Raw genomic sequence first — 16,226 nt, forward strand, 5'->3', positions numbered from 1 at the left:
TTTACCATGAAATCTCTTCGACCTCGACTGGGTAGCGCACAAGTGTTCGCAGATTCCCTTCAGTCGTTCATTACCAAGCCCCTTAATCGAAATACCAGCATATGCAGCTCTAGAAAGCCCTTTTACAGCAGTCGAAGGCTACTTGTAGACCATTCTACAGATACTAGAGGGTTTCACCAAGCTGCCTCCAGAAAAGCACTCCCGACCTCTGATAAAATAGCCTCACATCTCCGAGCTCCTTGGCTACTTGAACATTCTAGTGGTGTTCCGAAAGACGGTCAAAATATGCAACCTTCAACCCCTGACTACGCCACCACGACTGCGTCGACCGAGGGACAACCAACTGTCCACGATGTTTTTGAACCTAAGACGGGGACTTGGCAATATGTCGTTGCTGATCCAGCTACCTTGATGGCTGTCATCATTGACCCCGTTCTAGATTTCGATCTTGCCACTCAAGTCATCTCGACTACTACGGCTGACGCACTATTGTCCCTTGTCAAAGAAAAGGGCTACCATGTCTGCATGATTCTCGAAACCCACGCGCATGCCGACCATCTAACTGCTGCGTCTTATCTTCGGTACCGCCTGGACACAGGAAGCGACGGACTCAAGCCACTGGTGGTCGCTGGGCAACGTATTCGTGAGATGCAGGAGGCAATAGGAGAGAAGTACGGCGTTCCGGGTGAGGAGTACATCAATGTATTTGACAAGCTCTTTGGCGACGATGAGATGTTCCAAATCGGCCAGCTTACGGCGATGGCTATTCACCTTCCGGGCCATACTCCCGATCACCTTGGCTACAAGATAGGGGGTGAGTAAGTCCTATACTATGCGAAAGCATGAGCCCCTTTCCATTCGCATATTGCTGACATTCGTCCATGGCGTGACTCAGACAACGTTTTCGGCGGCGACTCCCTCTTCAACGCCGACTTGGGCACGGCGCGCTGCGACTTCCCCGGCGGCAGCGCGCGGGATCTCTTCAAGTCGGGCCGCAAGCTGCTCAGCATGCCGGACCACGTCAAGATCTGGACGGGCCACGACTACCCTCGCCGAGCGCGGGAGCCCCGTGGCCTACATGACGGTCAGTGACCACCGCGCGCAGAACAAGCACCTGCGCGACGGCGTCTCCGAGGACGAGTTCGTGGCTCTGCGCGAGGAGCGCGATGCGACGCTGCCGGCGCCCCAGCTCCTCCACCAGTCTCTCCAGGTTAATATCCGTACCGGGCAGTTGCCAAGCCCAACGAGGATGGGGCGCGCATGCTGCACCTTCCCCTGAAGGTTAACGGCGAGAAATGGTGAGGAGGTGGTTGATATCGGCGTATTGATTTCTTGTCTTAATATCACAGACTGTATCACCTTTCAGTGAATAGTGTACGTTGAATGAATAATGGGAGTTGTGCTATGGTTTGCTTTCAGTATGTGCAACAACCATCTCACCAAGTGTAACTTTGCTGGCCGTCACCGGGTCTAGCCGGAGCCGCAACCTGGTTGGACAGGTACCTCTTTTCAGAAGCATTTTATTGTTGACCGTAACAGGTTTATCTAGATACAGCAGTCCAAACCTCTCGATCGCGTATATCGTTATCTTCGATCGCCATTCTGTATCGACCAAGGTCACCTAGGCATTCCATCCATATCGCTTCAAATGCTGGGACTGTTTCGTATAGCAGCGCCATCATAGAGTAAGCAAGGTAGATGAATATCAGCATATGCTCTGGGGAGCTAGGCAAACGATGCATCAGCAACTCAAAAGACGTAGATCCCATACTACCACATCCTACCGGGCATATAATACACGATAACCCCAGGAACTGGAAGCACAGATAGTAGGACGTGTGACCAATCTCCTACTTCAAAGGCTGGTGGGTTCGACGGTCTGTAGTAATAGCCATCGATAATTTCAAAGCAGTCAATGGGACCAGTCTTGCATGCCCAGACGCAGCAGGCATTATGTATTATGTTGAGATGCTATATCGAGAGCGCTGAGACGATTGATGAAAAGACGATAGTCCATCAGTTGCCTCACAGATCCTCATACTGCAAGTGGCAGAAGCATCATTAAACGAATTGAACTTCAACAACGCTATTTAATCCCCAAGCCATGCCATGATACCAACTTTCATCTTGAGCTGCGCTCCTAAACAGACAATGCAGTCCGATCAATAAGCCGGCATTCACTGACCATATCCATCTGATTTGTCGTCATAGGGTAGGCCCAAACAGCTCTAATTCAACTTCTCTAAGATACGGTCCAGTTCCTTCTTGGTTTCCTTTCTAGACTTCTTATGGCGACGGATGCGTCCGAGGTCTGGTCTGCCACCATGACGTTACGGTCGCTGCTAGAGCTTGGCTCGAAGCGAAACGCGCTTACTAGTATCAGGCAGCTTCTTCCTTTCGGCCTTTCGTTCTGAGGCGGTAGTCGGATGAGATGTGATGTATGGTCCTCTCATAACGGAACTGGAGCATTCACAGCGGTGATGGTGAACTGGAGGCTGAGGGTACCCACCCTTCACCTTCTTCTTGGCATGAAGAGAGCATGGTTACCCAAGTGTATGGGTTGTATAGTAGTTCAATGATGACTAGTAAAGCCTCACGACAACGACTTGCAGGGAGAGACAAGAGGGCTCTGGGACTAAACAGAACTTCCGGGACAGCTTATGATGGATCCCTCTGTCTGATATGGTAGGCATCAAGTAGAGTGTCACCTCTGGAGAGCAGGATCGTCTTGTCTACTTATAACGGAGCAGATGTGACAGACATGCAGTTTCTAATGGCTCGCCCACCAGCTGTGTTTTCGGTGAGTTGCCTCTTGACTTGTACACCTGCTTGCTCGTTCGTATTTTAGAGGACTCTGGACCGAGCAAGCTACATGTGGTACCTAACACCAGATACTGAGATGAATTGGGCCTCTATTCATACATCCCCCAATCGTACGGGTCACATTTCAAGATACTAGACATGATGAGCAAACTACTGATGCAGAGAAACGAGGCAGCCATGTACAACTCCCCGTCACCAGCACCTATCTGAGAATGCGGATCTTACGACGACTAATATAATTCGCTGCGCGTAATATTCGCTGATCGAGATCCCTGCAACGACACGCCACGAAGTTCCTATGTATTTGATCGCTCCAGTAGCCTCGCTCTCTTTACCAAGGGGCCAGAATGCCTAACGAAGGTGGATCTACTGCTCATACCACCCTGAGGCGGTATTATCCTAGCGGCGATCTCAGAAAAGCAGTCGGGGGATTGGCCAGCCTCCCTCGCCAGTTCGTCTTGGATTAAAAAGCATAGAAAAGCTTGTGGGTGTCGTACGTGCGTTCTACTTCGTCAGCTCTACACCCGCCCCCCTGAAAGTTTGTTAAATTCATACCCTTGTGTGAGAGCCCTTGTACAGGTATTTATTTCATGCGTCCGCAATACCTCTATCGTGCTGAAACGTATAACAGCTGTTCAGTGGCGGGACATCTTTTACGGTAGTAACTCCTCTCTTTTTTTATGTTTTAAATGGACGTTCGATGTACTCCCTACACAAATATAGCCTTTCGGTACTTCGTCTGAAGTCCGAAACGGTATCCATCGTTTAACAAACTTTCAGGGATCCTATTGTACTGCGATGGCCTCGACGTCCTCTGAGACATTCTCTCTATCAATTCCCCGCGTTCCCGCCTTCTTGAAATCATACAATGGAATCTCATTTGAATCTACCTGACTGGCTTGCCCGTTCAATATGTAGCCCCAATACGTAGCCAAGATCAAACTTACTGAGTACGTGCCCGCTATGTGCCCGCTATGTGCCCGCTATGCCTCGGGTGCACCTTATGAACCCGTTCAAGTAACTAATAATCCGATCTCGAGCGGCACCGAACCTAATCGATGGTCGGGTTACATGACCATTTGACTGGTTAAGAATTGCTTGTTATTCCATGGCAGATGGCTGTAATAAGCGATGATGACTTTTCCTTAGATAACCTTCACTGCCAGTGGATAAGGGAGACCGAATGTCGTCACAGAATCACTCGTCGGGGGCTAAGTGCCATCCCTTACTACCCCAATCGCACCTTCAACATTAGAAATTCATATCCAGCCTGAATAGTAAGCCATTCATAACAAGACTTTTTTTGAACATAGCAATGTCTGACAGGACTTACTTACGATATATGCTGGCAAAGGCTCTTGGGGCGGAGCTTGGCTTAATCACAGCAAGGATTGATCTAGGAGTTGGGTCTGAAAATATATTAGGGGAAAGAAACCCCGAAGGCTTGGAAAATAAGAGAGACGATATATATATTTGCATTTTGACTACAGGCTCCTTTCGGCTTGACTACGGGCTCCTTTCGGCGAGACGCTTCACTCATGGTTGGCTCATAGGAGAAGGGCTCGGGAGCAGCTCGAATACCAAGTAGTTATAAGGACCTCCTCATCCGACTCGACTATCTTGCCCATGTAATGTACGGACTTGTGTTTTCCGCGAAAGGCTTCGTATTATGCTCTCTTGTGGTAACTACATACTGTTGTGAGGTAGGGTGGTAGCTAGCACCTTGGCCCTCCAAGAATGGACGTAATGCGGGGGCTAGGCCGTAACACTTGACTTACAATAGACCACTTCACTGCTGACTTTTATTGTTATGACTACCACCGCCATTCAGTCATTATTCGCTGCTTTTCTTTGGAGTATTACTGTTCTTCGAAAGAAACCAGTCGAGAAGTGTGCCCAGCTATCTCTTTGTTTTATTATTTTAATTCTTGTATTCCTACGCCATGCTAATGAGGAAAGGGGGAGCTCAATTCTTGTCGGAAACCGCAGTGTGCTCCATCTCAAATTGCCAGTTCTCCAGCCCACAACCATGTGTGCAACCCAGGGCACAAACCATAAGCTCTACTTCGCGTATGGCTCGAACCTGTCATGCACGCAGATGAAAAAGCGCTGTCCCGGCGCCGCTCCGGTCGCACTCGGCCATCTTCGCGGCTGGAGATGGATCATCAACGAGCGGGGCTTCGCCAACATCGTCGAAGACCCCGCAGCAGCGGCGGCGGACAACGACAACAAGGCGTCTGCTCCTGGCGTTTATGGCGTTCTCTACACGCTGCCGCCAGATGACGAGGCCGAGCTGGATGTCCACGAGGGCGTCCCCACGGCCTACGAGAAGGAGATGCTGGATGTCGAGGTCGTCCAGGGCACCACCGGGTCATCAGAGAACGACGAGTACAGACAGTATGAGCAGCAGACCCTGGTCTACATTGACTACCACCGCGTCAAGGCAGACAGTCCTCGGCCTGAATATGTGAGCCGTATGGACCGGGGCATCGCGGAGGCTCGGCGGGATTGGAGTTTGCCCGATTGGTACATTGACCAAGTTATGCGCAAGTTTATACCGGAGGCGTCATGATTACGCACTGTCAAGTATACAATATAGAAAAGAGGAGTTGATTGGGTTGCTGATGGTTATAGGCTTCGACTAGTAATTTGATGAGTATTATAGAGATGGTGCTGCAGATAGAGGAGTTCTGAACTCACAATGGGAAACCCCCTTTTTGGCCAGTCCTACCGACGTCCTATCGAACAAGACTCCGAACTGTTCTGCTATCACGGGTATCTAATTGAAGAAATATCCTATTAAGTCTAGTGACTTTAACTACTAAACGTATCCCCCTTTTACACATTCTGGATGTAGTGATAGTGAGTGCGCAGTTATCGTACAACCGAATCTATAACCGGTTCAATACCATCAGATCTCATAATACGGAGACGACTGACTGCCCATCCCAAAAATCAAATCATTCGTTGCGCCATCCTTATAAGCCCGCTCCGCTTGCCCATGCAAATTCGCACATAAAACACAAATCTTCCGTATCTGACTGGATTTCATATCATATGGTGTCCTGCCCATAAAGACGTTGGCGTATTACGCACCGCACTCCACCCCTCCATCGCCCATTGCATCCCGAAGGATTCTGGCCGCATCGTTGTCCTCGAGTCCCGCGTCACCTTCGTTGCCCCAAGCATTATCGAACCAGGTCTCCATGCCTCCCATTGTCGCCTCGTCGTCTTCGTTCGAGCCTGCTGCTTGCTCGTCTTGGCTGACTTCAACGTTACTACCACCCCTCGTTGTACTACCACCACCACCAGCAACCAAAGACCCATAGTCGTTGGACTGCCGCAAAAATTGCGCAGCCAGGATTTCGCCGGCAATGTCCTCCACCTCTAAATCGGACGCCGCAAAATTGTCAAGCATCATCATGTTTCCATGGTAAGGCCTGCTGACTAGGTCTCCTCCACTCATCGTGCCGTTCATATGGGCAGCGGACACTGCGTTCCTTGTAATAGTACTGCCATCCTCGTCCAACGAATTCGCGGGCGACTCTGTCTCGTCCGAGGATAGAGAATGCACTGTGCCGGGCGCAGGAGGAATAAATGTAGAGACGGAAGAAGTCTGCTGGCGCTGGTGCTGATGCTGTTGTTGGTGGTAGTGCTCACCCAGTACCGTATACGAATTCGGCGGAGAGAACATCTGGTGGTGCGATGCCGCTGCAAACCCAGGGATAACACTGGGGCCCATCCTTGGGCTGCCCCTGAGCAGAGCCCTCACAGGGTTTCGCCCCGCGGTGAAGAGGCCGCGCAGGCTGGCCGGGAAATCCGACTCTTCTGGTAGGCGCCCCTTTGCGAAACTCAGATCCATGGTCATGGCGAGCCGCAGGTAGCATCCAGGCTGCGAGGCCAGTATGTCGGTCCAGTTCGCGATCGTGCTCGTCGTGCTGGTCGTTGGCAGAGGCGTGGGAGTGTCGAGCTGGGCCAGGGTCATGATGTGCCGGATCGTCTCACTCACGTAATCGCAGCCGTCGTACTGTGGCGTATACGTCTTCATGGCCTCGACAAGCACGCTGAGCCGATTCTGTTTCACCAACTCATCGGGCGAAGGTTGGCTTCGACGGAATGAGGATAGTTTGACGTCTATGATATGCAGAACAAGGGGCAAAGCTGTGCACGGTACGCTACAGAGAAGGTAAGCGGCTGGATCATTTGGTTAAGTCGGGAGAAAGAAACATACGCGCTGATTGGGAGCCATCGAGCCAGCTTGAGTTGGATGAGCTCCTGCAGACACTTGGTAACTCCGGATGCGGCCTCCTGGAGCTCGTGGCGATTCTCATATATGGTGGAAAATTCGCGAAGGTTACTCGTTAGATTCGGCGTCACGGCCGTGACGGCGGTTTGGAGTATTTCGTGGTGGCTCAGTGCCACCCATGACGAGCTGTGGGATAGTTAGCGAGTTTGACCTCCTGAGAGCAAAAACCACATCAACGCGGATGGACGTACTGGTAATACATGTACATCATGTTGGTGTACAGTATCGCCGACTCGTGATGGTGACCTGTGCCTCTTGTTACGGCTGTCCGAGGAGAACCACAGCCGCCAAACATTGGGAACTTCTGGATCGTCAAGGTGTACCACCGCCGCAGTGCTTGCTTGCACTCCCTGACTTTGACGGTTTCATCGGGTCCAATCTTCTTTCCCCAACCAGGGGAGTCGTCGAGAGGGAAGACCATCATAATCAGGTCTGTTAGTACAGTGCAAAGATCCACGATCTGGACAAAGATTTCAATCAGGTATTTCTTCGTGGCCGAGTCATAGACATCTGAACGCTCGACCTCATCTGCCATGTCCTTGTAGCCAAATGCAGGGCTCGAACTGAAGTCGAAGTGTGACCTAGTGATCTTGAGGCTTCGACGCATCCCGAGGGGTAATATCCGGTCTCTCACAATACAGCACCACCAAAGGCGCTTCAGAACGTTCTGCTTTTTGTACTGCAAGGGACTCATGACGGGGGAAAAACTAGGAAGCGCTGAATAGTGGTGAGCTTCTGCATTTTTCGCATGTTGAATGGCGGCACTCAGCCATGTCGAGTTCGCCTTTTTGAAGGCCTGGGTGAAGTTGGGAGACCACTGGGACAACATGATGGCCGTTTGAGCAAGGTAGATCATGGAAGATTCGCTTTCAAAATCGTAGAGGAGTTTACACCGTCGGTAAAGAGTAGCCCGGGCCACCCGAGTGCTCGAAAAGCCCAGTGGTTTGATGTTCTCTTTGGAGACGAAGTTGCACGCGACGAATAGCATGGACTGGAATACCAGGAGCGACATCCTTTCCCCAGACCCGCCAAAGCCATATTGGCCGTACATTTCCCAGAAATCCCCTTCGTTGAGCACAGGCATCAAGGGGTGAACATGGAGGAAGTACTGCCTGACGAACTCATCTAGTACCTCAGGGGTAGGTACACGCAAACAGCCCTGCGACTCGAGATAGTTGACATCTTGCGGCAGGAGGTTGTGAAGGTTGTTGATACTGAGGAAGGGATAGTAAGAGTATGTGATATCTGCGCTGCTCTGGCGTTGCCCATTTTCCGCCCACGACGCATTCGGCGGCGGAAACAACGAGGATCTGCTGGACATATTCGACTGGTTGCGATCGACGCCGGCTTGGGGGGCATGCGCCCTGCCCTGGGCGCCAGCATTGTTCCCAAAGCCTGGCAACGACGTCTGACCTGCGTCAAAGGCCGGGGGTGCTTGCGCTTGCGTTGACGGAAACGTGTCGTCGTCAAAGTTATTCTCCGTTGCCGCGTATCCATTTCTGGACGACTCAGAAGCATCATTAACACTTGGCTCATATGGAGGAATGGAGACCTGCTGAGGTTTACGGCTATGTGGATGCAGGTAGTCAGTATCTATCTGTCTGCCTCTGGGTGGGGATGGGGTTCGACGCACGACGCTCGGTCTGCCACGACGCAAGTATCGTTGTCGAGGTAGCAGTTCATGCACGGCATTCCTCTCTGGGACACATCGCACCGCACTTTGCGTGCCCTGCAGGAGAGGCAGGCTTTGGCCGCTCTTTTGCGCGCTTTGGCGGCGGCTCTGGGCTTATTAGGATCCATGGCATCGACGTTCATTGGGTGGGGATTTTGGGTCGGGCCTCTTGCAGCCTTGCAACTGATAAGGAAGAGGAATAGACGGGAGAGAGCGGGATGGAGCTTCAAAGAGGACGTTGAGTTAGAGGCTGAGGTTTTGGAAATCGCGGGGGGAGTGGAGTTCCAGGGTGGTGATGACCAGGGGTCATGTGGGGTTCTGCCCCTATATCGAGGTGCTTTGCTGATGACACTAAGGCATGTGGCATGCCCCGGACTGGTTGTCGGGTCCGTCGATATCACGGTGGTCTCAAGGGGACGCATGTATGAAAGTTGAGCTGCATGTTGGTAAGACGCGGTTTGTCTTGAGGTGATCGCTTGATAGCGCCTCTACCTTGCGAGCATGGCCAGCAACATACGACTGACCTGGAAACGGTTTCAATCAGATCCATGGATTGATAGAGAGAGGGTCAACAAAATATGGCCTGCTCTCCGGATCCAGATATTAAAGCTTCTCTCATTCAAGGCCGATCTGCAGCAAGCCCCCTCCGGCTGTCCGGCCATGGTTCTGGCCATACATATGTAAGTAGGTCAGCTGCAGTACATGTCGCCCTTACCTGCACGTGGTACATGGGTCCGGATCCAACGATGGCGAATCCAGAAGCGAGTCATTGGTGAGCAGAAGTTGACATGCTGACTGGATGAGGGTTGGCCGACCCCATCGCCGACCCTACCCTACTCTTGATGGGTGGTGGAAGATGCCGCCCTTGGAATCGATTGGAGAGCTGTGATTGGCTGTGTCGGTAATCCGGTAATAACTTCACTACCGGCTACACATCCGGCAGTGACATACTGTTGCGTCCTACCACAAACTGTCACGACTACCGCATCCATAGACTTCTCATCTAGAGACTTTGAGTTGAAATTGTACAATTTCTTATGGCATGTCTTCTTTACCTCGCATGACATGAATGAATAAAATTATTGATCGGCACGGCGAGTCAGGGGAGGAAGAGATGGCAATTAACATCACCAGCATCTATATTGACGAGTGGGCTTTTCGGTTCTCGGTATGCTAAAATGCGAACTACCATTGGCCATATTCGATGCGTCAACTAGATCTTCCGGTATATCCGTGGTATCACAAAGGGTCGGTCGATGTACGAAAATAGCATTGCTAGCAAGCAAGTCTTACTTCCCGGCCAAGACGACCGTGCGCCATGTCGCCCCGACGCCCATATAAGATAGACGAATGCTGAGGGGATCTCACTCCATCCATCCAGGCAAATCGGGAGAGGCATCTTGCATTGTCTGTGATACGATCTAATGAGTAGTCGGGTCTACCATCTGAAGGGACACAACGGGCCAAATAGTTGGCAATGGACACTGGCGTTGTGTTGACAATACTCGGACATCGGCCAAGTACCAATGGAGTGCATTTTGTCCCCTCCATCGGTGGTATACCCAGACGAAAGCTTCGATACAGAGTCGGAACTTCTCCCATAGCCGAGTTCGAAGTCGATCGAGTGGCCGATAACGTATCGAAGTATGAAAAGTAAGCATGCGAAGAACTACCGCCGTTCGTCAGAGCGACAGTACACTATCTGGACTTCGTTATTCAAGAGTTACTTGCAAGCACGCTGTCGTCAAGAATAGCCTCGTAAAACGATCCAGGACGAATGAAGCTCCGAAGTAGATTGAGTGCCGCATAAAACATAACACTCGGCCTTCTCGCAGCCTAGGGTTACCTAAGCTGAGTACGTCCACCTATTTTGCTATAAAACCGAAGATGAAGGGATGGCCGTAGAACTAGCTATGGCTGCATCTCATGGATAAGTGAGCCGTTCTTTTTATTTCATTATACATGCGGTCGTTCAGATCGAGAGTATATGGGATTCTACACCCCTTTTGCCAGAGCTGTATAATTCAGAGTAGTGGAATATCAAGCACCCAAACGCCGACTGATGCATTATACATTCAGACATGTACACGCTCCCTCATGTCCTTCCCACCTCCGTGCAATATACACATGTCTTTCGAACGCCACACAAGGGAACGTCGTTCCTCCCTGCCGTACCGTTGGTCGTTCATCATTTATTTTCATCCCTCGGCTGCTATTTGCCGCCACTCCTTTTCTCATACCCGCCCCCGATCCGCTCCCCTTGCCGCAGCTTCGCCTCTTCCCGGCGGACCTCCTCCGGGTCGCGCTCAGGCAAGCCCCACCACTCGCGGTGGAACTTCTCCTGCTCGATCTTGCGTCGCTCCTTGCGCTCGCGCTCGCGCGCCCGCTCCATGCGGGTCGCGAACCACTCCTCGCGCGCCCGGTCGTGCTCGGCCTGCGTCGCGTGCGCCATCATGCACGAGTTCATCTGGCGCGACATCTTCCGGCAGGCGAAGGGGATGGTGAAGGTGCGGTTGCGGGCGCAGTCGGCAAAGGCTGGTTTTAACAGACAAGAAGAATCAGCGTCAGTCCCATGGTTCGGATATCTTCGCGGTATCTCTCGTGGCGATAGTTTCCGCTCGGGGGGCCAAGAAAAGCCATGAAGTAGCAAAGGCAAGTGGTGTACTTCTAGCGAAGCAATGGGTAATCAGTAGCAACATACCTTTAATCTCATCTTGGCATTGCATTCGCACCCGCGCATTGAATACCTCGCGCACCTGCGCCTCTTGACTGGCTGATAACGGCAGGGGATTGCGCGAGGGCATGGGGAGACCCTCTGTAGCATTCTTCCCATCGCGGCCGGACGGTGGTGTCGTAGCCATGGCGGCGGCCATTCACGATGTTGTGTGGATGTAGTGGATGTGGTCCGTCAGAGAATGGCAAGTCGCGTGCGCTAGGTACTTTCAATCATCACTCCTCTACTATTATGGATTCCATGAAAATCGAGGTGAGTTGTCCGGCCCCTAAGTTGAGGATTAGAAATCGAATTGCCGAATGGATATCTTAGGTCCCTTCGAAACCCAGAGCCCACCGAGACCGACCGATTGTGGGCAGAGGAGCTCGCTCCCGGAGCTAGCGAGCACCCTCTGCACTGCACCTGCCATGGGGCATTCTGCCACCTTTCACCGCCAAAGGTCCAGAATCAGGAGAGGCCTGAGACTGGCACCTAACCTATAGTATTACATATGGATTTCGGGACAGCGGGGGAGGTTACTCAGAGCTACTATAGCCAGTAAGATGCACAATACAACATGTCAAATCTAGCACGCATGTTCGTAGTTCATACCAAAGGTAGAGTAAGCCGTGAGAGAGAAATAGAGACATTGAAGTCCCCTAATGCTTGATTTCGAATCCATGCTTGACAAGGGCCTATTGCCGTATGCTTTACAAATCGTAATTGACGCTTTATGAGTATTCAAAGCTTGCTATTGGTCTTCCGACATAGCACCCAAAGCCGGAGTCGAAGGGGCAGATTCTTCGTCCTTATCCTTGCCCTGCTTCTTTTTCATCGTAAACCGTCCGGTCCAGCTGGCCCGGCCGTCCTTAGCCCGACCACCACTCACGCTTCCTATATTGGGACTGCTGTTCACACTGTCGTAGCTACGCCCGAGAAGTGCCGCTCCGGCCGCACCATTTCCACCGTCTTGACCATGGTCATCGATATCAATGCTAGTGCGTTCGAGGTTCAAGTTCTTGTCCGAATTGCTAACGCTTCCTGGGCCTTTCTTCGATCCGCGGATGGAAGAAAGACTGAATTTGGAAGAACTCCCCTTTCGGAGAAGCTTCCTAAGTCCGCTCTCTGGGTCTTTCAGTCCAAGTCCGTGTGCCGGTTCCGATGGTGTGTTCGAGTGAGAATGGTCCAATGAGAGAGACTCGTGGGACTCGGAGACTGAAAGGGTGTCCCGCGACTCACGGGATTCCGCAAGCGACTCGTCCATGGACGGGCGTTCGATTGATTCCCAAGTGGACGACGTGATCGAGACGCGGGGATTGTCCTCCCTATGCGCCTCCTGCTCTTTACCCTTAGCCTTGACCTTGTCCTCTTTGGTGTCTTTATCCTTAGTTCGAAACATTCCCATAAATGATGGCGCGTTGGGATTAAGGCTTTGCTTCAGTGACTTGGCAGCAGATGGTCTCGAGCCGATAACACCAACTGACGAGGAAGGCTGGCGCATCTCAGACTCATCCAGAATCTCATCTTCTGCATCGGCCAAGGTAGTCTTGAGAGCTGAAGGGGAGCCATGGATAGAGGGTCTCCTAGACACGGTTCTTGACCAAGGATCCCCGCCTTGGGAGACCAGATCCTGCTTGGATGAGACCTGCCCCATATCGGCGGGCCACTTTCGGTAGATGGCCTGGGCAGCTCGGACGAGGCAATGGACAGTGGCCTAGGACTGCTAGGATCCCGTTCGGGGTAAATGGATCCACTTGCATCATTGTTGGCAAAGAAAGGCACGCGCCGCGAGGTAACACCACGCAGGCCAGCTAACCCGTTATCGCCAATAGCAGGACCTGCCGAGTTGCGATTGAACATTCCCCAGCCAGATGAAAAACTAATTCGCCTCTTATTTGGAAAAGTATCATTTTCATCAGTTTGCCGGGGAAATGATTGGCTCTGCGCAGATTTGAGAGAACCTGGAGGTTGGTGGCTCATTCGTGCTCTTGTTTTGACGATGGGGCCAGAATGAGAACCTATTAGTCTGGGTCGAAGGAGCCGCCGGTGAGGATGCTGTGCCATATTCTCCTCGCAGGGATGCCCTCTCACTGACGTCGCCCCCGTAATGAGAAAAGGGCAGGTGCTGAGCAGAGCCATGGGGACTTGACATAGCACTGTACGACATCCCTTCTGATATAGGCGATTGGGGGTCATTTTCAGGTGACATCGGCTGACCGAACGTGCCATGCCTTGATGGCCTGGTTGGTGGGAAGTCATCGTCGGCCGTGTCGAATAACGTTGCTGGAAGTAAAGAAGTTGCTGTCGGACTCAGGGGCGCACCAGCCGTGAGTGCTTGGATCCCTTCGTCGTCCAACGGAGCGGAAACGTCGGAGAAGTTTGGGAACGCACTGGCAGCAAAGCCCGGGGGAATGGTCGGAGCACGCGACGTGGAAAAACCGCCATCGAAGCCATTTGCCGGCATATAAGATTGTCTCTCTTCAATCGCATACGATGTAGATGGCGACGGTGCTGCTGCGCCTGGCATGGAGTTTCCAGTCCGGCGTTTGAGTTGCGTCTGATTCGCGTGATCGAAGTCGACCCCAGAAGCATTGGCTTGGGCGTAGGAGAAGCCAAGATTTGACTGCTGGGCTGTAGCAAGCTGGGTGCGCAACACCAGCTCATAATCTTCTTGTGCCTTCACTTTCTTATTTAGAAAGAAAATACGGCGATTGTAATCCCTGCACCTTGCCTCCCAATCTCTCTGCACTTGACGGTCTCGCTCACGCCATTCCTCGCTCTCTTCCCCGCCAGGAAGCCTCTTCCGCTGATCTTCGGCTTCTTTCAGCTCCTTTCCCTTTTCCTTCAACTCAGCCTCTTCTTGCGCAAGGCTGGCCTGGAGAGCCTGAACTTGGTCTCTGTACTCTCTTTTCCGCTCTTCGACTTCTTTCTGAATTTTTGCCTTCTCCTGCTCAAACCCAGCTTGCCTTTTCTTCATCTGGGCGAGGTCCTTATCCCACCTAGCAATATCATCATGCAGCTTCTTTCGCTCGTTTTCCTTATCCCTCAACCTCTTTTCGACATTAGTCTTCCTTGTCTGAGTACTCCTCATGGCGCGATCCGTCAAGTTCATTTCGGCCTTGCACTTATTCGTCGTTTCGTCCTTCTCCTTCAGAATCTGCTTCTTGGTCTTTTTTTCCTCCGTCAATTCGTCCAACAGCTTTTGATGCTCTCTCTCGTCCTTCTCTAATTGCGCGAGTGACTCTTCGGTGTCTTTCCTGATGTTCTCAAACCTTGCGCTTAGCTCAACTAAAGACCCTTCGGGCACTCTGTCCAGTGCGTCCTTAACTGATTGATCCATACTGGCTGTGGAAGGGGAGTGCTTCCTTGTTAGGGTATTGCGCCGCGTAACAGATCCCGATGAGCTCATTTGCATGGGAGCAACTGTACTTTCGGGTATCGAGGCCGTTTCGACGGCGGCGGTAGGTACTCTCATGTTTCCGTCGTCATCGTGGCTTTCTGCTGATGAAGAGGGCTGGTCCTCGGGTACCCAGCTGGCGGGAACCCTGCCGTTACCGGTTTCTGGTCGACCGTCTTTGTTGTAAGTGCGCAATCGAATAGACCGGCTGCCAGCCTGGAAGTTGCTGTGCGATACAGCGATGACGCGAATGTTATAAAAATGGCTCGGCTTTAGGCCAGTCACGGTTATAGCAGTCTCCTGGCTTGACGACTCGCCCACTAGAAAACGCCAGCTGTCAATATTGCGACCCCCGGCTCTTCTGGCAAAAATCGCAGATTCTGCAACATGACGTTGTACATACCATTCACACCATTGACCTGTATAAGGAACTTCGCGACTGAGCTATTAGCGTGCGGTCGGGTCCAATTAAGAGTTGCTGCATCTTTGCGAATTCCGGCGAGAGAGACATCGGGAGGGTCGGGGACCTCGACTCCAAGTACATGGATAAGCTCCGGGACTGGCTTTCGAAGGACTTGCCAGGCTCTGTATGCCAACCTGTAAAAGACACGGGGCGATTAGAATCTTGACTGTATACGCGGTTTCGCGGGCCAAGGCTGCTGCGCGCTCAAACATACCAGGTGGCGGCAAGGCCTGTGATCAACATGTTGAAGTGCCTCAGAATGAATATGTCGAGCTCCGAGGTAGCTAGGAAACCGAGAGCGGCCTGATATAACCAGGTGGGCGTCTCCTGAGCCAGCTCGGGGGCGATGGACCAGAAGAATAGCATCAAACCGATTGTGACGATGGCATTGAGGTGAGCCGTCTTTGGCTCAGTAAACCACCAGGCAAGCACTGCACAGACGACTAACACTGAAGGAACAGACGTCGCCCATGGGGTCCATAACATATCGTGGGAGATATCGACCGGTGACCAAAGAGCATACCAAAAGGATAAACAGGTTAAGAACAAAAACCGAACCAAGCAGAGGGAGGGGGGAGGGGGTGTCAAGTAAAGGAAAGACTGGAGTTGGTACGGGAATTGAAATGCAAGGTTGAACGTTAGCAGCAGTAATCCAGTCGGGGGTCTTTGGGTCGACAGTACAAGCCAGGACCGCCAAACTGAGAATTGGAAAATGTTTCTCTCTCTCCGCCTGGTGCTTTTTAGTGCTTTGCTTGGTGACCAACCGAACGTAAGGATTTAGCTGCCACGCTGCAAGGCTTGCAGAAATTGGAATCCCCGTCACCCACCCGTTAGGCTTACCGCGACGGTGTC

The 16,226-nt window shown here is 52.0% G+C and overlaps 6 protein-coding genes across 6 annotated transcripts; 2 read left to right on the forward strand and 4 right to left on the reverse strand.

Moving 5' to 3' along the window:
* Positions 1-285: 285 nt before the first annotated feature.
* PG994_007874 (beta-lactamase-like protein) lies at positions 286-1,302 on the forward strand (the record flags this gene model as incomplete). The annotated part of the gene is made up of 4 exons (XM_066859283.1): positions 286-814; positions 896-1,020; positions 1,058-1,210; positions 1,249-1,302. 4 exons carry the CDS (start codon positions 286-288, stop codon positions 1,300-1,302), a joined length of 861 nt encoding a protein of 286 aa, XP_066714770.1.
* A 3,550-nt stretch (positions 1,303-4,852) lies between these two features.
* Positions 4,853-5,395, forward strand: PG994_007875 (uncharacterized protein; the record flags this gene model as incomplete). Its single annotated transcript, XM_066859284.1, has 1 exon — positions 4,853-5,395. One exon carries the CDS (start codon positions 4,853-4,855, stop codon positions 5,393-5,395), a length of 543 nt encoding a protein of 180 aa, XP_066714771.1.
* A 516-nt stretch (positions 5,396-5,911) lies between these two features.
* Positions 5,912-8,944, reverse strand: PG994_007876 (fungal-specific transcription factor domain-containing protein; the record flags this gene model as incomplete). The annotated part of the gene is made up of 4 exons (XM_066859285.1): positions 5,912-6,998; positions 7,055-7,255; positions 7,321-8,697; positions 8,763-8,944. 4 exons carry the CDS (start codon positions 8,942-8,944, stop codon positions 5,912-5,914), a joined length of 2,847 nt encoding a protein of 948 aa, XP_066714772.1.
* A 2,069-nt stretch (positions 8,945-11,013) lies between these two features.
* Positions 11,014-11,674, reverse strand: PG994_007877 (uncharacterized protein; the record flags this gene model as incomplete). Its single annotated transcript, XM_066859286.1, has 2 exons — positions 11,014-11,336; positions 11,503-11,674. The coding sequence occupies 2 exons, from the start codon at positions 11,672-11,674 to the stop codon at positions 11,014-11,016; spliced, it is 495 nt and encodes a 164-aa protein (XP_066714773.1).
* Positions 11,675-12,265: 591 nt separating this feature from the next.
* Positions 12,266-13,168, reverse strand: PG994_007878 (uncharacterized protein; the record flags this gene model as incomplete). Its single annotated transcript, XM_066859287.1, has 1 exon — positions 12,266-13,168. The coding sequence occupies one exon, from the start codon at positions 13,166-13,168 to the stop codon at positions 12,266-12,268; it is 903 nt and encodes a 300-aa protein (XP_066714774.1).
* A 261-nt stretch (positions 13,169-13,429) lies between these two features.
* PG994_007879 (uncharacterized protein) lies at positions 13,430-15,860 on the reverse strand (the record flags this gene model as incomplete). Its single annotated transcript, XM_066859288.1, has 3 exons — positions 13,430-15,231; positions 15,315-15,508; positions 15,589-15,860. The coding sequence occupies 3 exons, from the start codon at positions 15,858-15,860 to the stop codon at positions 13,430-13,432; spliced, it is 2,268 nt and encodes a 755-aa protein (XP_066714775.1).
* Positions 15,861-16,226: the final 366 nt, after the last annotated feature.

The sequence above is a fragment of the Apiospora phragmitis genome (assembly GCF_038363925.1).
Source record: "Apiospora phragmitis strain CBS 135458 chromosome Unknown utg000007l:2111988.0-4706623.0:1.0-2598199.0, whole genome shotgun sequence".
In the NCBI taxonomy this organism is placed as follows: domain Eukaryota; kingdom Fungi; phylum Ascomycota; class Sordariomycetes; order Amphisphaeriales; family Apiosporaceae; genus Apiospora; species Apiospora phragmitis.